At 39.7% G+C, this 25,730-nt stretch overlaps 3 protein-coding genes, 1 long non-coding RNA gene and 1 pseudogene across 14 annotated transcripts; 2 read left to right on the top strand and 3 right to left on the bottom strand.

Moving 5' to 3' along the window:
- Positions 1–656: 656 nt before the first annotated feature.
- LOC145219642 (uncharacterized) lies at positions 657–3,620 on the top strand. Its single transcript, XM_080086974.1, has 2 exons — positions 657–3,034; positions 3,238–3,620. Exon 1 carries the CDS (start codon positions 657–659, stop codon positions 2,922–2,924), a length of 2,268 nt encoding a protein of 755 aa, XP_079943100.1. The 3' UTR covers positions 2,925–3,034; positions 3,238–3,620.
- LOC145220395 (uncharacterized) lies at positions 3,337–6,026 on the bottom strand. Of its 6 annotated transcripts, none has more exons than XM_080087635.1 (4): positions 5,976–6,009; positions 5,082–5,271; positions 4,751–4,848; positions 3,337–4,652 (listed from the first exon to the last, which is right to left on the bottom strand). In XM_080087635.1, the coding sequence occupies exons 2-4, from the start codon at positions 5,123–5,125 to the stop codon at positions 4,471–4,473; spliced, it is 324 nt and encodes a 107-aa protein (XP_079943761.1). In that variant the 5' UTR covers positions 5,126–5,271; positions 5,976–6,009; the 3' UTR covers positions 3,337–4,470. The 6 variants fall into 6 exon arrangements, with proteins under 6 accessions (XP_079943761.1, XP_079943763.1, XP_079943766.1 ...); XM_080087637.1 differs by having other exon boundaries at positions 5,990–6,006; XM_080087640.1 differs by having other exon boundaries at positions 3,337–4,668; positions 4,772–4,848; positions 5,082–6,026.
- Positions 6,027–6,032: 6 nt separating this feature from the next.
- Positions 6,033–9,707, top strand: LOC145220341 (uncharacterized). Of its 5 annotated transcripts, none has more exons than XR_013858116.1 (2): positions 6,033–9,286; positions 9,352–9,707. XR_013858116.1 is itself a non-coding variant. In XM_080087575.1 (2 exons), the coding sequence occupies exons 1-2, from the start codon at positions 6,111–6,113 to the stop codon at positions 8,847–8,849; spliced, it is 2,676 nt and encodes an 891-aa protein (XP_079943701.1). In that variant the 5' UTR covers positions 6,033–6,110; the 3' UTR covers positions 8,850–9,707. The 5 variants fall into 5 exon arrangements, 1 of the variants encoding a protein (XP_079943701.1); XR_013858118.1 differs by having other exon boundaries at positions 6,033–9,408; positions 9,615–9,707; XR_013858117.1 differs by having other exon boundaries at positions 6,033–9,408; positions 9,484–9,707.
- An 11,517-nt stretch (positions 9,708–21,224) lies between these two features.
- LOC145220408 (uncharacterized) lies at positions 21,225–25,524 on the bottom strand (annotated as a pseudogene). Its single transcript, XR_013858141.1, has 9 exons — positions 25,367–25,524; positions 24,892–25,278; positions 24,613–24,703; positions 24,361–24,555; positions 24,025–24,186; positions 23,797–23,956; positions 23,480–23,580; positions 23,127–23,263; positions 21,225–21,431 (listed from the first exon to the last, which is right to left on the bottom strand). The product of XR_013858141.1 is annotated as an uncharacterized LOC145220408 (transcript).
- LOC145220422 (uncharacterized) lies at positions 21,924–23,123 on the bottom strand. The gene is made up of 2 exons (XR_013858157.1): positions 22,432–23,123; positions 21,924–22,114 (listed from the first exon to the last, which is right to left on the bottom strand). It is a non-coding gene; the product is annotated as an uncharacterized LOC145220422 (long non-coding RNA).
- Positions 25,525–25,730: the final 206 nt, after the last annotated feature.

Below are 25,730 nucleotides of genomic sequence, written 5' to 3'. Positions count from 1 at the left end.
CGTGTATAAACTAATATCCTTATTTATTTTAAATGACTAAATCAACTGCCAAAATACTCATCAATAATTTTAACTGCAAGTGAGTCCAAGGTTAACTATTAATGGCGACTAGGGATTTGTTGGGTGTTCTTCCTTCCGGCGCTTGAAACTATCCGGCAGGGTTTCTTTCGGTGGTTTCTTTTCCTGTCGAACCCCACCCTCTTTCCCTAACACGGGTGGTTAGATTCTAGGGCCCCCGCGACTGGTCCCACCATCGTTTCCCCCCCAGTCGTGTTATACTCATTTTGCGCCACACTCACTTTCTTGTGAGCACCCGACATATAACGCCTTATAATACGGTGTAGCTGCAGCGCGTTGTACCACTTTCCACCAATTGTGCCCGACACTTTTTTGCGCTTCATAACGTTTTAACGTTGCGCAGCTATTTCCGGCTTGGTGATTGTTTTAGTGCAATTGTGTTGCTATGTTGTCTTTCACCAAGCGAAATAAACTCAACTCAACTCAACTCAACTCAACCACAGATTAATGACTTGTCGCCACCGGTTGCATCACTTGGCAATTGTTCCAGGGAGCCCGTGTATTCTCCACCACGGTCATCCGCTGTGGACCAGACTCCGACAAATCCCGTAAAAATGTCACGCCCGCAAATTTCGAAAATGGATATAAAGCCTATACTTGCTCCTGCTGTTGTTCCACCTGTCGAAAGGTCGCGTACCGATTCCGACCCCTATCCTCCATACATGAACAAACCGCGTGCTTCTTCCCCGCCTCGATGTGCTCCCGACACCGATTTCGTTCAACAACAAATAGTCCTGCCTCAGCCGGCCATCAAGAAGTTCGACGGCGACCCGTTGAACTACTGGTCGTTTGTTCGAGCCATTGAGTCACATGTTCACCGCAGAACAAAATCTGAAGAATCGCGACTGGTTTGCTTGCTCCAATACTGTGAAGATTCTGTTGCAGACAAGCTCGAAATCTACAGCAAGGATACAGTCTCTGGTTACTCAAAGGCCCGTTCCCGACTGTATTATGATTACGGTCAACCACATATTGTTGCCAATGCTTGCGAACGCCGGTTAAAGCTTTTTCCGCCCGTTAGACAAGGTCGACCAAAGGAACTTATGGATTTTTCTGACTTGCTTGAAAAATGCCGTAGTTCTCTGGAAGACATCCAAGAGTTCGCAAGTTTAAACTCACTAGATACGTTGAAGCAACTCATCCGGAAACTTCCATTTCAGTATCAAGAGAGATGGGTGGAACACTCTTTCCAGGTGCTTGAGGAAACCGGGAGACAAGCTGGATACCTTGCGTTTACAAGTTTCGTTGTGCGGTGCGCCCGTGTTGCCAATTCACTGTTTGGGTCCGAAGCGGTCTACGAAGTCGTGCGCGAAAAAACGCCAATCGAGCCAAAACGGAGTTCAAGAGCCGCTACGTACAACGTCTCATCATCGAAGTTTAACAGGGCACGTTCTGACACACCGCCTGTTCCCGCTCCGTGTTGTGTCTGTTGTAAACTGTCACATGATTTGTCAACGTGCCCGGACTTCGACAAAATGACCTTACAAAAACGTCGCGAGGTTGTAACCTCTAATGGCCTTTGTTTCAAATGTCTCTGTTCAGGGCATCGTTGCGGGAATTGTCCCTGTCGAGAATCGTGCTCCGTTGAAGGTTGCATTAGCACCTTTCATCATACGAAGCTGCATGGTGCATTTCAAAGGAAACAGGTCGTCGGAAATGCTGAGAACCCTGTCATGGAAACGACTACCCAAACGGTTTCTAGTATGAAGGCGTCCACCAATAACTGCGGAGTCTACCTCAACGTCGTGCCGGTGAAGGTCAGACATAATGGTATCGAGGTAAATACGTATGCCTTCCTGGATCAAGGGTCTACTTCAACATTTTGCGAACAACGACTAATTGACAAACTCGGCCTACAGTGTAAGGGTCGAAAAATATGCTTAAGCACGCTTACCGATCAATCTAGAGTGTATCAAGGTTCCACGATCTCTTTCACTGTTACTCCGCTTGGTGGAGGAAAGCCTCTGGTCCTTAACGAAGTTCTGTCTATTGATAAAATTCCTGTATCGCCAAATTGCTTCCCTACGCCAAATGTTCTTCACAAATATCCACATCTCCAAAATCTAAACCTGCCTCATTTGGAAGGAGGAACAGTCACGATTCTCATAGGCGCTGATGTTCCTGCAGCCTTTAACGTGCTGCGTATGCGTTCAGACCCACAGGGGGGTCCGTGTGTTGTAAAAACCCCTCTTGGCTGGTCACTCTTTGGTCCTACATTTGATTCGTCCGCTACAGATGAGGCTCACGTTCGATACATGAAAGTGGCTCGGGTCATGCACCAACAGGAGGTCAAGTGTCTGTGGGAAAACGAATTTAGTGACGGGACCTCGGTATTCGATATTCGATCCAGAGAAGATCGGATGGCATACGACTTAATGAAAAGGTCTGTCAAACACCGCGATGATCATTTTCAACTTCCGTTGCCGTGGAAGGCTGGGGTAGAAACACTACCAGCCAGCCGCACAATGGCTGACAAACGTCTGGCCAGTTTAAAAGGACGGTTGTTGCGCAACGAAGACCTCTGTAAAAGGTATGTAGATACAGTGCAGACCTACATATCAAGGGGCTATGCGGAAGAGGTCCCTGAAAAGGAAATATCTATTGGCAAGCACATCTGGTATTTACCACACCATCCCGTGTTTAATCCCCATAAGCCGGACAAGCTGCGTGTTGTTTTCGACTGTGCTGCTCAGAGTAAAGGAGTCTCCCTTAATGACAGTCTTATGCAGGGTCCTGACTTGGTGAATAACTTGGTAGGACTTCTGACCCTTTTTCGAACGCATCCCGTTGCCCTAATTGCCGACATTGAGGCAATGTTCCATCAGGTGCGCACATCAGGTGCGTAAGCACTTTTTTCCAAGGAATGCAGCCTGACTACCATGAATAAAAATGTACGCATTATGACGTCACATACCGTTGTAAACAAACTGGCGCCAGTTTGTGTTCTTGGTTTTAGGTAGGTAAGTTATATTGTGTACGCTCTCAAAAGGAGTTTGAGGTACTTATTAAACATTAAATGCGTATAAACACTCCCATATAAAAGATTCAATGTTAGGGTTGATTCTGATGAAGTTTTGCTCCTACTCGTGAACTTCACTGTCCTGTTTTTTTAATATATGTACTCGAACTATTTTATTCAACATCGAATTTTTAACACAGTTGGGAGACCCAGCCATATTGCGACTTAAATGACTAACAAAACGGAACTGTTCTCCTTTTTTAAATGGAAACTTTTTCTGAGAAATGAAGACCACAAAGCTGTGCAAATGCCTTTTTATTTTTGGTATAAACTCCACCCAGAACCTACTACACCATACACAATGTTTTGATCATGCATTAATATCCTAACATAAAACACAGTTTACTGGCTAGTTTGAAGCAAACATGTTTGCGATTTTCTTAAAAAAGCATTTAATCATACAATTGTAATTACAGAAGCCATATTTTTGTTTTAAACAAAAAAAATCCATGTTTCACATTCTCTTTCACATTTCTGTTTTGTAACATTTTACTGTTTGTGCCAGTGCATTGCAAAAGGCTGTTTTATTCATAAATTAAACACACATAAAATATGAGTCCTTTAGTTATATGGAGTACAAGCCTGTGACTGTCATTAAAAAGGCAAATTAGGTAATCATATTGATTTTGAAATTGTATTGTAAATGAATCAATAAACAAACATCAGTTTTTCAAAAACTTCAGAAAGAAAATAAGGAATATTTATTTTTATTACAATATTAAACTGAAAGTATACAATTTGATTGAAATAGGTACAGTAAAATTTGACCGTAGTGAGAAGGTTTTTACCAACAAAAATACCAAAAACACATTTGCTGAAAGATGTGGCAGGTTTGTCAATTAGAACAAAAACCTCAAGTTATTGGTATATTTAGCTCCTGATGTTAATTAAACCTTAACTGAGTCTTCCTCACAAAATGTAAAAATAACCCAATAGTACCAAGAAAAAAATCTGCACTCAGCATGCATAAAAACAGCTTCCATTATATAAACTATCTTCAAATGTCATTTGTGGTAAATATCATACAAGAAAAAAAAAATGTTTGTACTACTGTATTCGACAACCAAGTTCTAATTGGTTGGAGAAATGATTAATTTATCAATGGGTAATAACCAACACCCAGACAATATGTAATCTTTATTCTGACTGCCTGTAGAATGTAGACCAGTGGTTCTTAACCTTTTTTTCTTTTTTTTGCACCCCCCTGGGTTTCTTAATTATATAGAATAGATCTAACCAACCTTAATGATTCAGCATCCCCGCACCCCCTAGGAACAGTTCTCACACCCCTTGGGGGTACGAGAACCCTTGGTTAAGAACCCCTGATGTAGACATTGCTAAAGAAATACTAAACCTTTTCAACAAAAATAAAACTACCATGGCAACAGATTTACATATTGTATGAGCAATAAATTTTGTACATTGGAAGAAAATTTAGTATAGCCATATACACTGCAAAAATACCTGCGCACAATTATCAGCCCGATAACACAGGCGTGCATGCTGGAGATTTTATGTGAGAGTGGGTTGCACAGAAAGAAAGTGTACTGCAAGTCTGCAACCAACAAAATCTGTATTAGAAAATAGAAAAAAAATGTTTTTAAGTATTTCTAGAAGTTGCACTTTTTTCAGTCATAAACACCATGCACTCACTGGATGACAATAGTAACTGACCAAATTTCTTGTTGATGCTATCATCTTGTGTAAACACCACCTCATTGCAAGAAGCATCTTTTACTTGTTTATGAGATCTGTTTATAAATTCAGAATCAATATTGATGTAAAAACCTGAACTTTCTAAATTAGTAAAATTAGTAACTAAAAGTTAAGTTTTTATGAGGAACACAGTATGTACTATTTTGAGTGAGTATTCATTTTTTAAGGCAAGGGTGTTTTTTCTGTTAACTTGTGAAGTTTCTGTTATTTATGTCTGTTCTTAATCTGACACAAAAAATATGTTTGTGTTCTGCCATCTGATACCTACCTCACACTTATTGGTTGATTTCTTGTCCCTGATTTCAACACCATTTTGTTGCTTTTGTAATTGGCAGGCAAAATTGTTAAAGTTGAGCAATATGTTCCCAATGGTGATGGTCATGGCATGTCAGTCAGGAAAAAAGGTTTCGCCCATCAGAACCATATGCTTTCACCAGTGGCTGACTTGATGCTGTAGACTTAAAGGGCACATGACCTGTATTATACTATTTTAGTATACTATAAAATATTTTAAAATTTTAGTAAACTATAGTACAGTGTAGCTGTGGGTGACACTAAAACGCTGAATGGGCGGGACGTCGCGGAAACCGCTCAATATCGGGTAAATTGCTGACGGTTAGTGCTATTAGGGTTAGGTTGAGGTTTTATAATAGTATATGAATCAAAAAATGTCCCTGCCTAAAACTTATTCAACTATTTCCTGACATTAGGCAAAAATGCTATGGCGGGACGTCGCGGGAGATGGCGGGACGTTTCGGGCGCGGAATGTAGTGTTCGGCGGAATTTTTTTTAATGATTTTCTATTACAAAACCTTATCCCAACCTTAATAGCTCCAACCGTCAGCAATTTAACCCGATATTTAGCGGTTTTCGCGACGTCCCGCCCATTCAGCGTTTTAGTGTCACCCGTAGCTGTTCTTTATAGGCTACAGTCTTTCTAAAAAAACAAACAAAAATACATTGTGTGATATTAAACAGGTTGCAGACGATGTTCGCGACTTTGCGCAAAATAAATTACAATTAAAAATGTTATCCGTAAAGTTTTTTTAACAAAAATAGTTGGTGCAGACTGCAGACTACATGTCACATTATAACAAGAAGCAACAAAACCGGTATCACCACGCGCCAAATTGAAACCAACTACCATGACGGAAACAATCACCTGGCTATAGTTACCGTAGTCAGGCTGCATTCCTTGGAAAAAAGTGCTTACCGCGTGGAACCCACTGATCGCGATGCTCTCCGTTTCCTGTGGTGGCCTGATGGGAATTTGAGCTGCTCCCCGACACCTCATCGGATGAAAGTGCATTTGTTTGGCGCGACATCGTCCCCTAGCTGCGCTTCTTTCTGTTTAAGGCAAACTGCGGAAGAATTTGGCAGTGACTTCGACAGTCGTGTTCGTTCGACTGTTCTACGTAATTTTTACGTTGATGATTGTCTAACATCTGTTGACAGTGCAGATGTAGCGATTGTTGTTCGTCAACAGCTAAAGGATCTTTTATCCAGAGGAGGATTTCGCCTTACGAAGTGGCTTTCTAACGAAACTCTGGTTTTAGACTCGATTCCCGAGGATGATCGTGCGAAGATTGTAAAATTACACTGCCTTGACGACACGACGCAGCAACGAGTTCTCGGGGTGCATTGGTCCGCGTTCGATGATGAATTTGGGTTCAAAATTGAACTACCGAGGAGGCCACATACGCGCAGAGGAATTATCTCGACTGTCAGTTCACTATACGATCCACTGGGATTTGTTGCTCCTGTGGTTTTAACTGCAAAATTGCTACTGCAGGAATTGTGTAAACTGCAGTTGGATTGGGATGATGATATTCCTGAAATGGTTTCATGTCAATGGAAAAAATGGCTCGATGACCTTCCGAATTTGCGTGACGTTGCCATCCCACGCTGTTTTAAGACATTGGTCTTAAGGGCACCACTCACATACGAGCTGCATCATTTTGCCGACGCTTCGAGGTTAGCATACGGCGCTGTGTCATATATGCGAATCGAAGACCGGAACAGAGCAGTCAAATGCTCATTTCTTATTGGAAAATCCAGACTGGCTCCGCTGAGTACCACGACAATCCCGCGACTTGAATTGACCGCCGCTGTGCTTGCTGCAAAACTTGATCGCTTGATGAGAAAGGAACTGGACTTGCCAATTACCCGTTCAACCTTCTGGAGTGATTCCACTGCTGTTTTACATAGCATTCGTAACGCTACGAAACGTTTTCCTGTGTTTATAGCCAACCGTTTGGCCGAGATAGAGAGGTTGACTGACGTTTCTCGCTGGAGGTACGTTCCAACTAAAGAAAACCCTGCAGACGATGCTTCCAGAGGATTACCTGCCACATCTTTCGTCGGGTCATGTCGTTGGTTAAAAGGGCCGTCGTTCCTTTTTGAGTCTGAAGAAAATTGGCCTGTGCAATCAGTTCCAACCCCTGAACTTCCCGCAGAATTTAAGCCTCTTATCGAAAGGACTGCTGGGTCCTTTGCAGTCGATGTTTCAAGATCGACTTTTCCTGTTGATCGCATTGTCGATCATTACTCAAATCTGCATCGGCTAAAGAAAGCAGTGGCTTGGTTGATCAGATTTAAGGCTTATCTGAGTCCTGGGATCAGACAGTCAATCAAACGCACTGCTCTTGATGTGTGTGAACTTGAAAATGCTGAATTGGAACTTGTCAAGTATGTGCAACGGAAACACTTCGGCTCACTGCTATCGTCTTTGACTCAACGAGGCTGTCCGAAAAGGTCCGATTGCAGTTCCGCAGTGTACAAGCTAAACCCTATCCTCAAAGATCAACTCATGCGTGTTGGAGGGCGCTTAGCAAAGGCTCCTGTTGACTACAATTCCCGCCACCCGGCAATTCTGCCTGATTCTTCACATCTTACTGACCTATTGATTCAGGCGCACCATGAAAGCGTTGGACACTCTGGTTTAGCGCACACTTGGACATCTATTAGAAAAAAATACTGGATTGCAAAGGGCGGCGTTGCTGTTCGTCGCGTTCTTGGAAGATGTTTGCCCTGTCGTCGTCGCAGTGCTAGACCCGGACAGCAAATAATGGCTGATCTACCACCGGCCCGTCTTGGTGTTGCTGAACCTCCGTTCTCAAATGTCGGAATTGATTATTTTGGACCATTTTTGGTGAAACAAGGGCGCAGTGAAATTAAACGGTACGGCTGCATATTCACTTGTCTTACAATCCGTGCTGTACACTTGGAAGTCGCCCACAGTTTGTCTACCGATTCGTTTATTGCTGCCTTTCGTCGTTTCATCGGGCGCCGTGGAGCACCCGTTCACGTCTACAGCGATAACGGTACAAACTTTGTTGGCGCAGAGCGCATCCTGCGAGAGTCACTACGAGCCTGGAACCAGTGTCAAATTACTGAATTTCTCCACCAGAAAGGAACGTCGTGGACTTTCAATCCCCCTGCTGCGAGCCACATGGGTGGTGCATGGGAACGGATGATACGGTCTGTTCGCCGAATCCTGTCTTCAATTACGTCCTCCCAAGTGATGACTGACGAAGCTTTGGAGACATTGCTTGTGGAAGCTGAGGCTATAATCAATTCTAGACCCCTGATACCTGTGAGGTTTGATCACAGGGATGAAGAGCCGCTAACCCCGAACCATCTGTTGCTGATGAGAAGTTCCCCGAATATGCCACCGACAATTACCGATGAGAAGGACTGCTACACAAGACGTCGGTGGCGGCAAGTACAGTTTCTAGCCGAACAGTTCTGGCGCCGATTTGTGCAGGAGTACTTGCCCGCCGTTGCTACTCGTTCCAAATGGCACGAGAGCCAGCCGAACTTTAAGGAGGACGACATCGTTCTACTGGTGGACGATTCCAAATGCCGTTCAAGGTGGTTGATCGGCCGTGTTGTCCGCACTTATCCCGACGAATCTGAAAGGGTACGGACGAGCGGTGGTGTGCTCCAACGGCCGATCGCCAAGCTTTGCCGCATCGTTGATTCTGACGAGAGCTTAACACCGACCTCACCGAGCATTCGCAGCTCGGACTGCTAGATGGAAGCCGAATTGAGTTCTCACAACAGAAACTGTCCGACAAGAAATCATCGCCTCATTGCGATGCACGCGCGATTGGCGATGTTGTTTTTGAAAAAAATGTGTCACGTTGTTCCCACATTTTGGGTGGGAGTGTTACATCGCCTTGTACATATGTTTATGTTTTCTGTGTTTCCCGCCAGTAGTCTTGATTCCTGTGTATGACGCAGTGTTGTGCCACCTGCAACATTGTTTGTCACTGTCACAACTTTGGCATTGTTTATTGGTATCACGTCTTGTAAGCGAGACCGGCTCGTGTTTATTAGTGACTGGAACTTACAGCGTCTGCATGCGTTTTTTAACTGGTCGATTATGTTTGTTTTTTGTGTAACGAACAGGAAAATTATGCTGTTTAGAAACTGAATCGTCCAATGTTTGACTTGAATATTTAGTGATCGGTAAGCATATGTTAAACCTTGTTGTTAACCTTTTGGATTTGAATTTATGTGAAACCTGTATTCAGACGTGAATTCCGCCGTCGTCCAACCCGTGTTATTCTGAACCGAACTGTGTTATTCCGGTAAGATTATTGTTGCTTAAAGTTTGCCGTCCGTCACTAGTGTGATTAAGTGATGTTTATGTGTGATGTTATTAGATGCTGTGTTTACACACCTTCTACTGATCGCTTGCATTTAAACGACTCCAGTCCTCTAATAGTTTGGTAAGCGTAAATGTCATTGAAATTCGACTTCTGTTGCCTTGTCTTAATTTGAACAATTTTTGTAGAAACCGCCTTTTGACCCTTGTACTCGCCGTGCTGCTATACTCTCGAGCGCCATCTATCGGCCATATTGTAGAATAAAAGAGTTCGTTATATAGCTCTTGGCGTCTTGGAGTTAGAGCGCAAGGAAAGGCGCGTTAAAGACAGTTTTAGGAACACAAGCGATCGCCCCTGCTGTGCTGTCTGGAGGCGCATGGAGTCACGCCTTCCGATAACAAAAGACAGCGCAACAGCTTCATTATCCTGTCGGTCGCCGTGTGTCTTTGCAGACCAGGTGTTATGAAACATGAACTTCACCGCACTTAGAATAGCATCGTTATTGAAAAAGGCCGGTCCTGCATCGTCTATTTTTAACATCTTATGGCGAAATCTTAATGCCATTTGGCCGACTCCTTGGCTGTCATTGGTAAGTATCGAGGCAACTTCTGTTGGGAACAGCAACTGACCTAACAAGGTCTTCCCCTTTCCAGTTGCCCCGTGTAACAAGAAGTGGGGTGCGTGTTCGATTCCACCACTTTCAACGTTTCTTAATTCCAAGGCTGCCTCTATTAGGAGAACCCTTAAGTCTTCTACTGTAAGTTCTTCCCCATTCCAGTTGATATTCTTGGCCTGGCTAGTGATCTTGTGAAATATTTTAGTTGCTTCTTCCAGTGGCATTTTTTTGGTAATCTTGTCTTTCATTTTTCTAGACACTTTGGCGAATTTCCTGGTTTTATCATTCAATTTGGCTGTATTATAAGCTCGCTTGGCAAGCAATTCCGGGAAGGAGAAATCCCGTTTGAAGAGTTCTTCCTTATACTGGTTCATGCTGGGTTTCGATTGAAATTTCTTTGCCACTTCTTTGGCTATTGTCTCGTAGTGAGACGAACCCTTTACCGTGCTGTGCTTCGTACTTGTAATTAAATCTTTGAGTTGGTCCGGTATCATTGAGCGATCGCTTTTGTACACATAGTTGACGTACGCCGCCATGTCCTTGATCGGGGCTATGTACGTAACCTTCACACCCATTTGTTGCAAGATTCTGACAACCGCACTTTTGGTCCTTGGTGAAGGTTGCTGACCGGGCGTCTGACAAACACAACTGAACACGCCATGGGTATGCGGATTGGCGCTTCTCCCTTGCTCTCTTGGGCCCCAGTATAAGACAAACGTTGGGCCGCTCTGGATGCGATTTTCTCCATTTATATCTACATCTGTTGTTATGGCCCATTTGCGGCTTCTTGTACTCTCGCTCGTAGAGCTCTCGGATCCAATGACATTCACGTTCGCGTCTGCGGGCATGCTCACTAGCAGTTTCAGTTTCAGATTTTGTTATATAATTATCTATAATTCGATCAGTCTCTGTTTTGCAAGGAAACATCTGTAAGGTTACATATTTTTAATAAGCATGCAAACTGAAATAAACGGAACCATAAATCATGCAAACAAAAAACGTAAAATAAAATATATTCATTTGGTCGTTGATAAACAGATTTTTGCTGACATCGTATAAGGAATTGCTATGTAGTTGTCCTCCTTTGCTGCGAACCCGTCGTCTGTGGTTTTGTAAGAGGCTGCTTGTAGGTCCTTTGTCACCGAGTCTGCATAGACTACCATCTGTGTCAGCATTGCTTTCGAGGTCGGTGCTGGACATTTGGTAATGTCGTACCATGGGGTTTCGAATGCTGTGTTGATTGTATCTGCTGTCTGGTTGGTACTGGTCATCCCCACTGTATGTGAATCCCTCTGCATGAATTGCATCGGTATCGAAGTGAAGTCTTCTCCGAGTTGATACCTTTTTAAGCTTTTGTTGTGGCTTAGGGGAAACTCGTACACATTGATGTTTGCTCCTGTCATGCTGGAGTCCTGAAATCCCAAGTCGAATTGGTTCGCCCGCAACAGTGAATCCTTTTCCCACGCTATGTCCATGAATATCAATGGGCTTGCTCTTCCCCCGTTTCCCCCTCCGTCTGGATTGGCTGTGTGGAGTCGATTCATACTGACGCATGGCCACAAGGTTACTTCCCAATCCTTGAGTTGTACAGAGTTGTTATCGAGCTCAGCGAGGTAGAACTCAGAGTCCCGATCCCACCGATGTCCGTGAACCGCCATCTGCTACCTGATTGCGTACCTCTGTAGTCTAGACCAAGGTTGATCTGTCTGCCGATTACTGATGAGGTTACGATGCTTTTATTCGGTAGAGATGGTAACGTTATTGCATTGGCCCCTGCTGATCCACCGTCGTAATTATTATTGCCTATCCAGTTTTGTCATGGTTGGAATGTCCCCCGTACTGTTCCACTGTTAGTGTAAAACCACAGGAAGCCCTTTGTTCTTACTTCAATCTCACAGTACCCTCTCATCAATGGTCTTATTGGTATAGGTACAGTTCTGGATCTATTGCCTGAAGTTGGGTTACCCTCTACACCGGTTCCCATTCGAGCCTGCTTAGCTGCTGGCCCATAATCATCACCATCTATTTCGTCATCTTCCACATCACGCTTGAATGACACGGGATAAAACTTACCTGGCTTTCATTTAACCGTACAGTGACGTCGCTAAAATAGAAGATTTAGTTTGAATTATCGTCAGTAAACCATTGGGATCAATTAAATTTGCCAGAGGAGGTTGTTAGCAGTGATGGGGAGACTCGAGTCAGTGACTCGACTCGAGTCACCTTTTCAAAAGACTCGAGTCTCAGTTGTGAAAAGACTCGAGTCTCAGTTGTGAAAAGACTCGACTTTACTCGGACTCATTATTTCACCAACAAAAACGGAAATTTCTTATAATGGATAACCTGTTCAGTTGGCTTCAACCAAACAACAGCGGCAATTTACTGTGCGATGCGATGTTATTTCTGCTTAATTTTAACGTAACGAAGTCGCTGCTAATGCACAAAAACTTTATTAGGCGTTGTACTTATTGCTGGCTTTAAGCGTTGTACTTATAGCTTGGGTTAAGTATCAAATGCAGTACATGTCAAAGCCAAGTATTCGCTTTTATAAGCGCTTATATTCCTGAACAAACGCTCCAGCGCATGCAGTAAAATATGAATTTTTGGTTTTGAAAAACTTCTTTGAACAGATTGACGTTTTTTTTCACGCTGTTTAATGAGTGTCAACTAACGTGTTTCATTAAAGTTGACCCTACTCTAAGAAAGGGACGTTGATGGGATTTGTTCATTGTCATGAAGCGGTGTCCGTTTTAAGTTAAAAAAGGCGCGATGAACCATTCAAATAGATTAACTATCTCAACCTTTTAGCAAAAACTTTTTGTGACTTGCCTCGACTCGAATTGCTAATGACTCGACTTGAGACTCGAACCCTACTGACTTGACTTCACTTGAGACTCGACTGATAGGACTCGTTACCCAACCCTGGTTGTTAGAGACCTTTTGTGTGAAACTATGGACGATGACTTGCCTGAACAACCGACTAGTCGTAATTTTGAAGCAGACTCGTTGCCTACCGAAAACCAAGTGCGGCACTTCATCTTCACATGGCTCTCGGATAAAGATCATGAAAAAAGCTTCGGGTTGTTCAAAATATCCTTCAGATGATTTCTTATATTTTTTTGCAATACATGTATTTAAAGCTGTCAAAGCAAACGAACAGCAAGTTAGATCCTTCACATGTCTGCAAAATAATATTGTATATTGTAAATCTTTTCTTCAAAGTGTTGTCACATGCATTTGCCAAAAAAATTGTTTTTAAAAAAAATGCAAACAGACAGTGGTCCAGGCATTTTTCCACCTTTTATCTGTTTAATAATTTTGCGTTGAGTCAAGTGTTGTATGCCATACGAAACTTAAAAACGTCTGGATTTTGGGAGCTTCGCCCAAGTTGCATCTGTAATTTGTAACCATGTACCAATTATTCCTAACGCCGTTAGATTTTTTCAGGAAGTGTGAACATAGTAGCAAACCAAATTTCCGAAAAATGCCTCCAAGTTGTCTTGAGTAAAAGTATGAAAACAAACATACTAAATATCCTCTCTTTGAAGCAATTGCTTGAACAATTCAATGTAATTGTTTGTAGTAAAAATCAGTCCAGTGAGAGTTGGCGCTTATACTCTCCAGCATGCTTCTCCTCCACCAAGTTCTAAACATTGTTAGTGGATGATTGGAATACTTGAGTTGTCATCAATTTGAAAAAACTGCTACTGTAGTAACTTCCACGACATTATTTTCTCAACAACTTTTGCAAAAAAGCTATCCGTGCAACACTTGCATTGGACATTCGACAGAGCAATTCATTACATCAAACCATCTAAGTCATGCAAGCTTCAAAAAAATGCAGTCATAAATGGTTTATGACAAATGATACTCTGCAAATAGAAGCACAAACTTGGATGTGCCCAAAGCACTTGGCATGGATTCCAAACCCTTTCCAACTTAAGGTATCTGTTGCAAGTCCTAAATGGTTGTTGTGCAATATGAATTATATCCATGTTTGTTTTGGTGCCAACAAAAATGGCTCATATTTGAAACATGATGTTGTTTACTTCATTAAACTTTAAATCAGTAATCTCAGTGCATTTCAAGAGATAAACATGAGAAAGTTTGGTGTTGTAAGGTAAACACAGTGATCAGTACTAAGCATGCTGTAATTATTATAACTACTACAAACAGCTTTGAAATTACAATTTTTTTTGTAAATGTTAAGAGGTTGAAGAGAGCCTAAGACAGCAATTTGGATCAGAACGAGATGATGCACATCCTCTTGTCTGCTGAAGGAAAGAGCCATTTTCATTGAATTCATGATATAAATGAATGGAAATTACTTCTCATTGCACACAATCAATTATACCCCTTGCAGATGGTTTAATTTTAAGAGGTTGAAGAGAGCCTAAGACAGCAATTTGGATCAGAACGAGATGATGCACATCCTCTTGTCTGCTGAAGGAAAGAGCCATTCTCATTGGATTTATGATATAAATGCATGGAAATTACTTCTCATTGCACACAATCAATTATTGCAGATGGTTTGTTCTAACACTACAGCAAAATTGTTTTGCCCGTGCAGCTAGTTGTTAGGTTAAATTTGTGAACTAAAATGTTAGAATTTCATTTTACTGAAAGGATTCAGTGCAATATGAGCTTTTGACAATTTGGTTCTGCTTACAGTGCTGGCAAAAAAATCTTTTACACTCGGTCGGCAAAAAACAACAACTTTACACGTAAATTCTGCATTAGTTTTTAGCTTACGTTTTCCGCCAAAAGCATTGTGTTACAAAAACGCTTCTAGTTATGTCATAAGCTACTGTCTGGCTACACTTCACCGCAAAGCCATTGCTATGCGTGCCTAGTGCCTACTTTTCAGGTTCGTGAATAGTAACGTCGGTGAAATCACACAATATTTTGTATTTTCCTAAAGTTTCGAGGTCTTCCAAAATTTGATTCAAACACGAAAATGGGTCGAAAAAAGATGCAAATGGAAGAAAAATCTCGTGCCTTGACTTTGTTAAAGAATTTTTCTTTGTTAAGAATTGACTTTCTAGCAACTGTTGGTGTTATTTTTTTAAGTAAGTTAAGGCATGGCATTGCTCCACACCTTGACATAATTTTGGTTCCTTTTCTTAATAAATCCTCATCTTTAAAATGCAATTCACATATGCCAGCTCTGCAACATACCCAAATAAAACTATTTTTACAGTAACAATTCTTTTCAAAAATAATGTCGCCTGCTTCGGAATCCCGCATGGCCAACAGAAAATTAGTTAAACTTTGTCTATGGTTGCGTTCTTTTTCGCATTTTGCAAGGTGTGGTCGCCGTACACCGAAAACGTCTTGCATTTGGCACCTTGTGCTTTTGCAAATTTTACATACCATTACATCCCGGCACTGCGCAGTGAGTTACGCCCATTTCATTTTTAAAAAACAACTCTTTTGTACTAAGATTTCCTATTTTTCTACATTTAGCAACACAAAACACTAACAATGCGCTGGATTTTATTCCGTGTCAGTGATGCGTGACGAGAACAATGAGTTGACGTTTCTGGTTGTAGAGTTCTTTGGTTAAATTCTGCACAATAGAAATATCCGGTGGCCACTTACATGCATCATTGCCAACCGACCATCCTTTAAGCACAACATCAATGGCGACATCAGCAAATTTTACGTACATAATTGTATTTTGAAGTATAATAATGGCTTTTTTCGTTTAAACCATACACTTTGTACATTCACATAATGCTGAACGATGAAACGTAAACTAGTATTAATATCACGGATGTTACACACTTTGTAAACCAGAAGTCGTGCATTTTTGATGCCAGATTTGTTTTCTGGTCTAGCTAAGCTTTGCATAATTGGGAAATTTAGTTTAAGCATTAGAATTTTCTTTGTACAGCTTAAAATCACCCCGCAAACTCTTGTCTGTGATGTGCAGAAATGTTATTTCGTTTTATAGACGTTTATTATATAGACGTGCGCCATCTTCGTTAGTGCAGATGCAGCGAAATGTTTTTTTCTAGGCGGTTTCGAGCAAACCTGACCCACATGTCGCATACATCACCTTCACGCATCAGATTTATTGAAACTAGTGCAACATAGTTGAACACTTTCGAGTATAGGCAGATCTAAGATTATGTTGTCGTGTAATGCTTGCAGTGAGTCAGCCTGGATAATACCCTGCATAATTCTAGATACAATCTCTGGATTAACTGAATTCTTTAACAATATAGATTTGACACTCATGCTTCGATGCAACACTTGGTTGGTAAATAGATTCTTCCGCTCAATGTAGAGTAAATGTTATTTGGCTTGGCAACATTTCCAGAGGCCAGCAAACACGGTTAGTTTTGGCCAAGTCCACTACGGTCGCCAATTGCAATCAAGGTACGTTGGGCCTGGGTCGGCCTTTTTTCAAGTAATTCTTTGCAAAGTCCTCCTTTGACACCTTTTTAAATATGACGAAGATTCTTCTTTTAATGAATAAGGAATTTTATAGAGATAAGAAAGTGGTTCATTTGGATGCCCTTTTTGTTATTGTCATTACACCGTCACTTATGCCCTTTCCCCCCCCCCCCCCCCGTGGATTAAAACAATCCTGTTTTTGTCATTATTTTGGTTTATACTGTGATTCCCATCACTGAGTGGAAATGTAGAGTCTGAAGAATGTGAGCAAAAACATTCATTTAAAAAAACTATCTGAAGAAGTTTGTACTTCATCCTACAAAGAATAAATTTGTTTTGCAACAATAAAAATGTATAATTAAACAACGTTTGTCCACAATGTCAAAAATAGTACAAGTGATAATCATACTTTTTACCGCCATCATCTGATGACATAGGTAAGTAAGTCAGGGGTTTAAGTGTGGTATGTGTACATTGCATTCTTTATTGTAAGTGTAAATATGCGCCTTGTTAAGTAACACAATTATAACTAGTAATTCGACCGCAGCATAGAAAATGCCAGATTTAATTTCCTTTGCACAAGCATTAGGTCCCTTCCTCGCTGCTATGCCCACGGTCATAAGTGGTTGCCCTCGCGACGTTGATCCAGTCCAAGAGTTCTCCGTCTGTGACGTCATCTTCACAAACATATCCGTGCTTGTTTTAGGTATTTGAGGTACGTGTTGCTCTGCCTCTTTTTTCAATCTTTCTGAATTTTTCTTTTTTGTTTTTTCTTCAATATCAGCCATATCTCCTTTCCTACGCCCTTTTCTTGCTTCCTTGTTTGCCTTACATGTTTGTGATCATTTCCCAATTTGGTTTGTAACGACATGTCTCTCCTTCCGGTTCCAGTTGACTTCGTGCCAGATTTGTCCACAGAAATTTTTCTCCTATAGCACTATTTTGATTGCAATGAATACGGTGCAATTTGTTGAAAAAAGCAGCTTCTAAAATAGTTTGCCGTTTAGGAGAGGAACGAAAGAAATGGATCACGTCGGATAGAACTTTCAAAGTTCTCCGAATATCCTTTACTTCACAAGATTGCATTAGAACCGGATTTAGACAACGTGGTGCACAATGGGTGTGTAACAGCAATCGGATGATTTCGCAGAATGTACGACTGTACGTCACGATATCGTCCCGGCATATTGACTGCGCCGTCGTACCCCTGGCAGATTCTTCACTTTAACAAAACCTAGGAACACTTCTTTAATGCACCAATCAGGTCAAAGCGGATCGACAGACTTTTGTTTGGGCTAGCGTACAGTGACGGACAACTGCTCATTACCAACGACATCTGTAGTTTCGTCAGCAAGGAGGGAAAAATAAATGGTTTGATTTATATACACAGAAGTTGTTGTAGTGTCATGACTAGATGAAGACGAAAGAGATACTACCTCATTGTGGCCAAATGGCTCGCTCACTGATGGTGTATGCTGTGTGGTGGATGAGGTCTGCTTGCACTTAAAAAAGACTCTAAACTGGACTGCCTCATGTTTATTTTTTGTATGCCTATTGTAACCCTGTAAAATAACATGCACATATTTTTCCTGTATGAAATTCTTCCTAGTTATACTACATTCGCCGACTACTTGCAAGTTTCTATGCCAAACACTGTGCTTAGTAGGAAAACGGTAACTGCTAAATTTGCTTTAACACAATAATCTAGCAGATGCTGAGTGTGTTGGCATAAGAACTATGTCATTATGGTGTTTAATTTTTTGGTTTAAATTCAAAGCTCTTTTAACTTATATAGATAAAGCATATATTTCTTCAATTAACACTAATTCTGGTAACAAAAACTATCAATCTGCAATATTTTTTCCCTCCTGATTTGTAACTGCTGCGTCATAAAGCGTTTTGTTTTCTGTCAATACCACTGTGTTAAAATAATTAAAAATCTGCTGAAAGTAATGTCGTATCATTTCAAAGCGTGCAAGTTAGTCGGCATTTTTGGCGTTGCGAAGGTATCCATTTCCACATTTATATTTTGATCGAATTTTTTTTCAAAAAATTTTAAGTTACAGCCAACATGTAACAATCACGTAAATATTTCAAGCAACAAACATGCTACACAAATCTGAAAAAATTAAGCTGAAAACACAAAAATGTGATTTACACTATTTTATTGTAACATTTGCCACAGTATAATGTTTGTGTTTTGTTAAAAAAATAGGTCGAACACTGCGGCAAATGTAACTGTTACTAGGGACGTTCCAGCTAGCGGTTGCACGTTTTCGCCACCTGCGATGTTAATTACAGGCAGAGCCAGTGGAGCAGTCTTGAGGTGCCGAAAAGATGGCACGTCAAAGTATAGCAAAATACTAACCGACGTATAAACCGCGGACACCCGCCAATTTGTTTTCTAGATCCGCCCCTGGCTGAGCAGAATCTAAAAACTGAGTAGGACTTAGCTCAGTAGTACCATTAGCAGGTGTAGTGGAATTAGTAGGCTTGGATCCTGCACTGAAAATATACACTACTAATCCTTTGCATTTGTTTGCAAAGGTCAACTTCACGCATTAATATTAAACTATACATTTTTCATGTAATCTGTTCGGGATTCAAGTATAAAAAGCTATGTCTGTCCAGCAACTACCCGATAAAAAGGTCTCTACAAATCATATGTATAGGCCATCTTTTCCAATGCTTGTCTTGAACTTAGAACTTTCTCATATGGATGGCTCACATCATAAATCCTTTCAGCAACCAACACCCTCTGCTCTTGCTACTGCACTTTGAACTGCTTTGCTTTACCTTTCATCCTCGTGGCTATCAGTTTTCTGATTTCTGTCACAGTTAGCAAAAATATTGCATTGAAATGGGAGGATGACATTTTTTGCTTGCAATTTTTTTTACAGAGAAAGATGGGAAAACATAGTCTCGCTCCTCGCAGTTACTTTTTGAATACACCCAAATGTGGTTAGAGGTTATCTATAAAGCATTTAATTCTTCAGTAGATATAACTATGCCCCCATGTCGTTTCTTTTCTTTTTGTTCTTCCACCATTATTCGCCAGATCCCTTCTTCAACTACTTTAGCTTCCTGAAGTTCTTTGATTTTCATTCCAGTAAATAATGATGAACGATATCCACGTCTACATATTTTGCGTGCAAAAATGCTGCCACATATTGTTTTGTCGAGTCCAGTTTCGGAAGGCTTTTGTGCATTAATTTTTCTACTTCCTTTTTATGTTCACTATTCATTGGATATTCCAAGCCTTCAAGTTTTATTCGTGCTTTCTCCTTCACATAACTTTCTCTCTTTTCTTTTCTCTGTCTTTGCTTTAACAACCAGTCCTTTACATATACTTTCATTCTCTTTACTGCACCTTTGTTGCATTCATTATATTCCAATTGGAAAAACTCCAAAAAATTTAAAAGGGTAGACAAATAGACAGATTTTGTACCATCTCCCCCCTCACGGTTCAACCTTTCACACAAATTTCTATAAACCTGTAAGGGATGGTGTAAAGTGTTTTATATCTTGCAGCAAGCAAGACATTTGCTTACAGTAAGTTTTCGCTGTGCTTTCATCTACTGCCTGTCCCTTTCCACTGCCGATTTCCATCATGTATATTTGATATCTTGCCAAAATGGATTTTAGTCTGCTTTGTCCAAGATCGCACTCACTTCTCATCTTCTTTATTTCTGAGTTAGTCAACATCATCTCCTTATGCATGTTTTTATGTGGCTCTCTAGCCATTTTACAAAACCTGCGAAATTTCCAATTGTTACTTTTAGCTGGCTATCATACAGAAACTCCTCTTTCTTTATATTGGGATGTATTTCTTTTTCTGTGATGTGTGCGCTGACCGCGATTTTTGCCATCTTCTACCGCCTCCACTGCTACTACTGCAGGACCCATTCCGTCATAAAATAATGAAGGAACTGCGAATGTGCAAACTACACGAAGCAAAATACAAGTACAGTATTGCATGTGCATTTTCTGCACAAATGTAAACATTAGAAGGGAACAGGTGGATTACTCAACCTTACAGAACAGATGGCACACCTATTACAATGAACCTTCTTTTTCTTTGATAGCCTGTACCACACACAAACATACATGCTATTGCACACGTTTATATATATTTTCACAGCATATCATACAACTGCTATATACCTAACAGATTTTTTGTGTCTGAAACCAACATCAGAATCTGGTGATTCCGAAGAAACGTCCAAACTTGACTCATCTAAACTTGAAACATCAGTTTCAGAATCTGATTCGCATGAAGATGTCATATCTTAGCTGAATACTGTTAAAGATAATATTAGAACAGTTTCTTTACTTGTGGTGAAAAAAGAAGTTTGACGCACAGGGCAAAGCCAGCAGTTTAAAGTGTGGTGATATTCTTAATCAGTTTGACATATTTAGACAACACTGTAAAAATACTTGGGTACTGGCAACCCAAAATGATTGGGTAGAACGACCTTTTGAAATTGGGCACATTCGTTCAGACACCCAAGAAAGGATATTGGGTACATTTTACCCAAAATATTTTGGGTAGTGCACTTTTGGGTAATCACTTTTATTTTTCTTATTTGGGACAGTACCTGAAATTTTTATTTTGGGTATCAATAGCTATTTACCCAAAATTTTATTTGGGTATCAAAAACCTATTTGCCCAATGTTTTGCATTGGGTATTTTATGAATTTTTGGGTGCTTTGCGACATATAAAATTTCACTCACATTGAGCTCTTTTTTGAATGTCTTTCCAATTCAGTACAACAAAAGCATAAACAACGAAGTTTAATGACAATTAAATACCATTTTCAAGTGCATAGTTTCATTTGCATTGCAAGTTCATGCACTGACTGCTTTACATCCGGTTTTTCTATTTTAAGCCACTGTTTTTGCAAAAATGCCAAATGCACATGAAGGCAATACTCATAATTGAATACAAAATAATAGGCAAACATTGCAGTTACAGCATCAACCATGCTTAAAGGCCCGTTTACACTGGACGCAGCGTAGCGTAGCGAAGTTGGGCGAAGTTGAGCGAACGGGGTGTTTACACTGGACGTAGCGTAGCGAAGCGAAGTTGGGCGAACGTGCAACTTCTTCGGGGAAACTCTTACACACAGAAACATTTTGGCAAAGGAATACAAACCATTTAATGTTTATTTGTCAATAAATAACTTAAATCATATATATTTCACTACAGTTTGAATTAATTGACATTGTGACGTCATATTACGTGTACATATGTATCTGTTTACTGTACAGTAATAAAATGTTTGAATCACCAAGATGCAAAAAGAAAAAGTTTCCGGATTTTTCTTTGCCATATCTTGACAGGATGTCATTAAACATATGTTACCGGACCCAACTACTGTTTTCTAAGAAAAAATTCTGTCCTATTTTTGATTAAAATACCTGTCCTTTTTATGTAAAAATGATGGTCACTTTTCATGTACAACATGGAAACATAAGCCATAGCCACAAACAGTTTATTGAAAATAAAACTAACATCAAACCATTTGAAATACTGCATAATTTATTGCTTATTGGCACAGTAGTGTTCTGATGTTTAATTTAAAGCCACTTCACAACATCTGCCTTGAAGGAGACTTAGTTTCACCATCCTTGTTCATGAAATGACCATTCATCAAGATCTTTTAAATCTAAATAACAACACTCTGGTTTAGAAGTTTATTTGAGTGTTACATCTAAATTACAACACATTATAGTTTAGTTTAGCAGAGTAATTAGGTGTGAAAAATTATAGTTGGATAGTATTCACATATTAAAACTACTTTTATCTAATAATTTTTCCTACTGTACATAACATACAAAACTAGGCCACAAAATTACACCGACATTTGAGAGAATAGCATGTGGATGATGAGGCAAAAAGTATGCAAATGCCAAAATCTTAAAACATTACAAAAGTTATACTGATTAATGATACATATCAAAAATATCATTACACAATACAAACCTATATATGGTAAATCCAATCAAGCCAGACATAGGAATCCATGGTCATCCAGGAACCAGAAATCTGAAGCTTAATTTGCACACATTAAAACCAGTTTCACCTATTTAAAAAAGTTTTGTATTGACATAACACCTGGCTTGTATAACATATAGATGTCTTCATTTTACCTGCTACACAAAACATAAGTTTTCATGACTATATATCACACAAAACTTTTCTTGTAACTGCAAGTCCGCTCACATACACATCTTAGTTTGCTATAGTGACTATCCCTTCATAATATTACTATAATTCACATGTACATATTTTTTAAATTGACTGCTATGTGTTTTATTACACTTACTTCAAATTCAAGCAGTATTTTTATTGATTTAAAAAAAATAATCTACTAGTTTTACATTTTTTTAGACAGCCAACTGTTTATTTTTACTGACAAAGTAAAAATTGTTACTTTTAAACCTTCACCTAGCCTACTGTACAGTTTTCGGCAAAGTTTCTGGCAAAAATTTACGACTGTACAGGAACCTTCGCCCAACTTCGCCCAACTTTTTCGCTACGCTCACGAACCTCGGCGAATTCGCCCGAATTCGGGCGAAGGCTGCGCTCAGTGTAAACAGTCCCATTGAAATCCATTGTAGCGAAAGGTTCGCTCAACTTCGCCCAACTTCGCTACGCTACGCTCAGTGTAAACGGGCCTTAAAACTTCCATGACTGGCGTTTTCTCACAAAAAACAACAATATTTTTTATGCTGGTAATGGATCCAAACACAGCTACAAAAGACTGATGACGGTCAACCACTGCCTCTTTGATGTCGTCCATTGTTGTGTTTTCCTGGATAAAAACCCATATTTACCAAGTGAATATTTATTGTGTATGCCATTCAGGCACCAAAATTATTTTATGTGCTATAAACCCAAAATAGGGCATGCTTTTGATCAGCAGCATCAGTATGATACAACAAGTGTGCAAATAGCAACACATGACATGTTGATTGTTCAGTCAGGTCCAGCCATATATTCAACATTTAACAAGAAATCAATCACTTACAGGACAAATATCCACCAAGTAGCGTTCACTGATATGCACTTTCTTTGTGTTTGTTCTCAGCATGTTGCACAACAACCAGCAAGCAATGATAACAGATATATCTAAAATAAAACATGGTTTAAATATTTCGCGATCACAAAATGACAAATCAGTCTTTCATTAAAGATTAAAGCTTTAAAACAATACAACTATTGTGTTTTGTCTAGTGATAAGCATTATTTTCATTATACTGTATATTCAATATCAACTTAATGTCTGCATTTTTCATTCAACACATACAGTACACTGAATTTCCAGCAGTATGTGCACACTCTCACCTAATGATAGTGATTCCTCATCAGAATTTTGAATCGGCAAGTGCTGTAGTGTCCTTCTTATCAAAGGAGAGTGTGTCTGCGATTGTGCATGTGTGATGATTTTGTGAAAGATAGTGTCACAACTACATATATTTACAATTCTTTTCAATTCTTGAACCAGCTGAAAGAAATAGAAGCATAATTAACAGTTTTATATCAAATTTAAAGACATGCATTTTTTGCATTTACCTCACTATACATAGCAAGAGCAGGCCACTCCTTCACAACAACAGTAACAGTTGGGTTTGTTGCCATAAAGTTTCGTCATAGTGGAAATGTTTTTTCCATTAATTCAAAAATCAGTCTCTTGTTTCTTTGAGCGCTTGGTTTTTGAAATTCATCGCCCAACAACTAAAAGCAACAGAAATGTAATAATGACATACATACAGTTTTTATTGTTACAAATACATGCTTTCCTCAGCTTGCATAATAAGTTACTCCAATCAAACCAATTTGCAAAAAGCCTTTGGTGTCTTAACACAAAACACAAGTAAAATAATTGGGCAGTCACTAAACAAAACTTACTTCTTTGCAATGATTCATTTCAACCAGGTCACTGTCTTCCATGTAAGTAGATTTCCTCCGTTTTGCCAATACTGTTGAAGCCGTTCCACTAGAGTTGTTTTTTGCACGTTTTGATTGTGATTTGATGTTGTTTAAGCGACGATGTTGTTTTAATTGAGTATTCAGTTTTTGTGTAACTTTTTGTAACCAGAAAGTCTGAAAAAACAGTATTCTTACTTTTTTCAAACAACAGTCAGTGTAAAAACTGCTTACCTTTGCTTGTTCTTCAGACAAACTAAGTGATGCTTTTCCCAATTTGACAAGGGCATTTATTGCTGACCTTCGGGTTGATCTGGTTGGATGACTATACACAGTAGACATACATAAAAACAAATTAATACATCTATTTCAACTGGGTAAACAGAAAGCAGACTGCACCTAGGATACAATTTTATACCTTTAGTTATTGCAGATGTTACTTCTACATACATATAGACATATAAAGTTTAATACATCTATTTTAACTTGGCAAATGAAATACGGACTGTATACCTTTCATACAGTTTCATGACTCTAATTATTTCAGATGTAATTTCTTTTTTTCCTCTAGTGGTTATCTCTCCAGTGCGAATCAAATCCTTTGCATAAAATCCAAATTCACATTTGTCTATGGGAAACTGTTTCGGCAATGGCCTTGTTATGTTAGGAAGATCAACACTACTGTTGAGTGATGAACTTGATAAGCTCTCGCTATCCTCAGAGCTTGACAAAGGTTCGGTATCAGAACCTGAATTTTCTGGCAAAAATGCTGTTGGAACAACATGGATAGCTTTAAGTGCTCCAAAAACCTTAAGTGTCCTCTTGGGATTCCTGGCAATATTTTGAACATAATGTCCAATTCTAGCACAGAAGAGAGGGCTTTTCCATCAAGTTTGTTTTCTGAACATTAAGCCAAAATTATAACACGCTTTAAAAAACTGTAATATGGAACTTAAAAATGCAATAACAATGTGATGAAAAATCTCACCAAAAAAGGCCTCACACACTTTCTCCTGGTCTTCACTGTCCTCATTTTTTAGTGCAGACCTAACAATTTCAACCACTTCATTTACTGACAAATCCATAATTCAAACCTATACTGAATAGCTTTATCATGCAAGTTCAAAGTTTGTAAAAACAACAAACAAAACATTAATATAAAAATAAAGTTCAAAGTACAAAGATTTATAACGTGAAAACTACTTGTTTAAAACCTGCCACTGCAACATCGCTGTCTCGTGTTATCCACAAAGCGCGCCTTTTTGCGGCGATGGGAGGACGACCAGTGTGGGTCGCGCGCCAAATTTAAATTCAAAATTTCAAAGCAAATTTTCTCTCAATTTACAAAGATC

The sequence above is a fragment of the Phallusia mammillata genome, chromosome 3 (assembly GCF_965637545.1).
Source record: "Phallusia mammillata chromosome 3, kaPhaMamm4.hap1.1, whole genome shotgun sequence".
Classification (NCBI taxonomy): domain Eukaryota; kingdom Metazoa; phylum Chordata; class Ascidiacea; order Phlebobranchia; family Ascidiidae; genus Phallusia; species Phallusia mammillata.
Note: the sequence above shows the minus strand (reverse complement) of the source record. Positions and strands in the feature narration are given on the sequence as shown.

Coding starts and splice junctions, on each gene's coding strand:
- LOC145219642 (XM_080086974.1), top strand. CDS start 657: ATGGATATAAAGCCTATACTTGCTCCTGCTGTTGTTCCACCTGTCGAA.
- LOC145220395 (XM_080087634.1), bottom strand. CDS start 5,125: ATGGTGTTGAAATCAGGGACAAGAAATCAACCAATAAGTGTGAG. Junction 4,849..5,081: donor AATCAACCAATAAGTGTGAG/GTAGGTATCAGA, acceptor ATTTATAAACAG/ATCTCATAAACAAGTAAAAG. Junction 4,653..4,750: donor TCAGTTACTATTGTCATCCA/GTGAGTGCATGG, acceptor TGTTGGTTGCAG/ACTTGCAGTACACTTTCTTT.
- LOC145220341 (XM_080087575.1), top strand. CDS start 6,111: ATGAAAGTGCATTTGTTTGGCGCGACATCGTCCCCTAGCTGCGCTTCT. Junction 6,997..7,059: donor TACCCGTTCAACCTTCTGGA/GTGATTCCACTG, acceptor CTGTGTTTATAG/CCAACCGTTTGGCCGAGATA.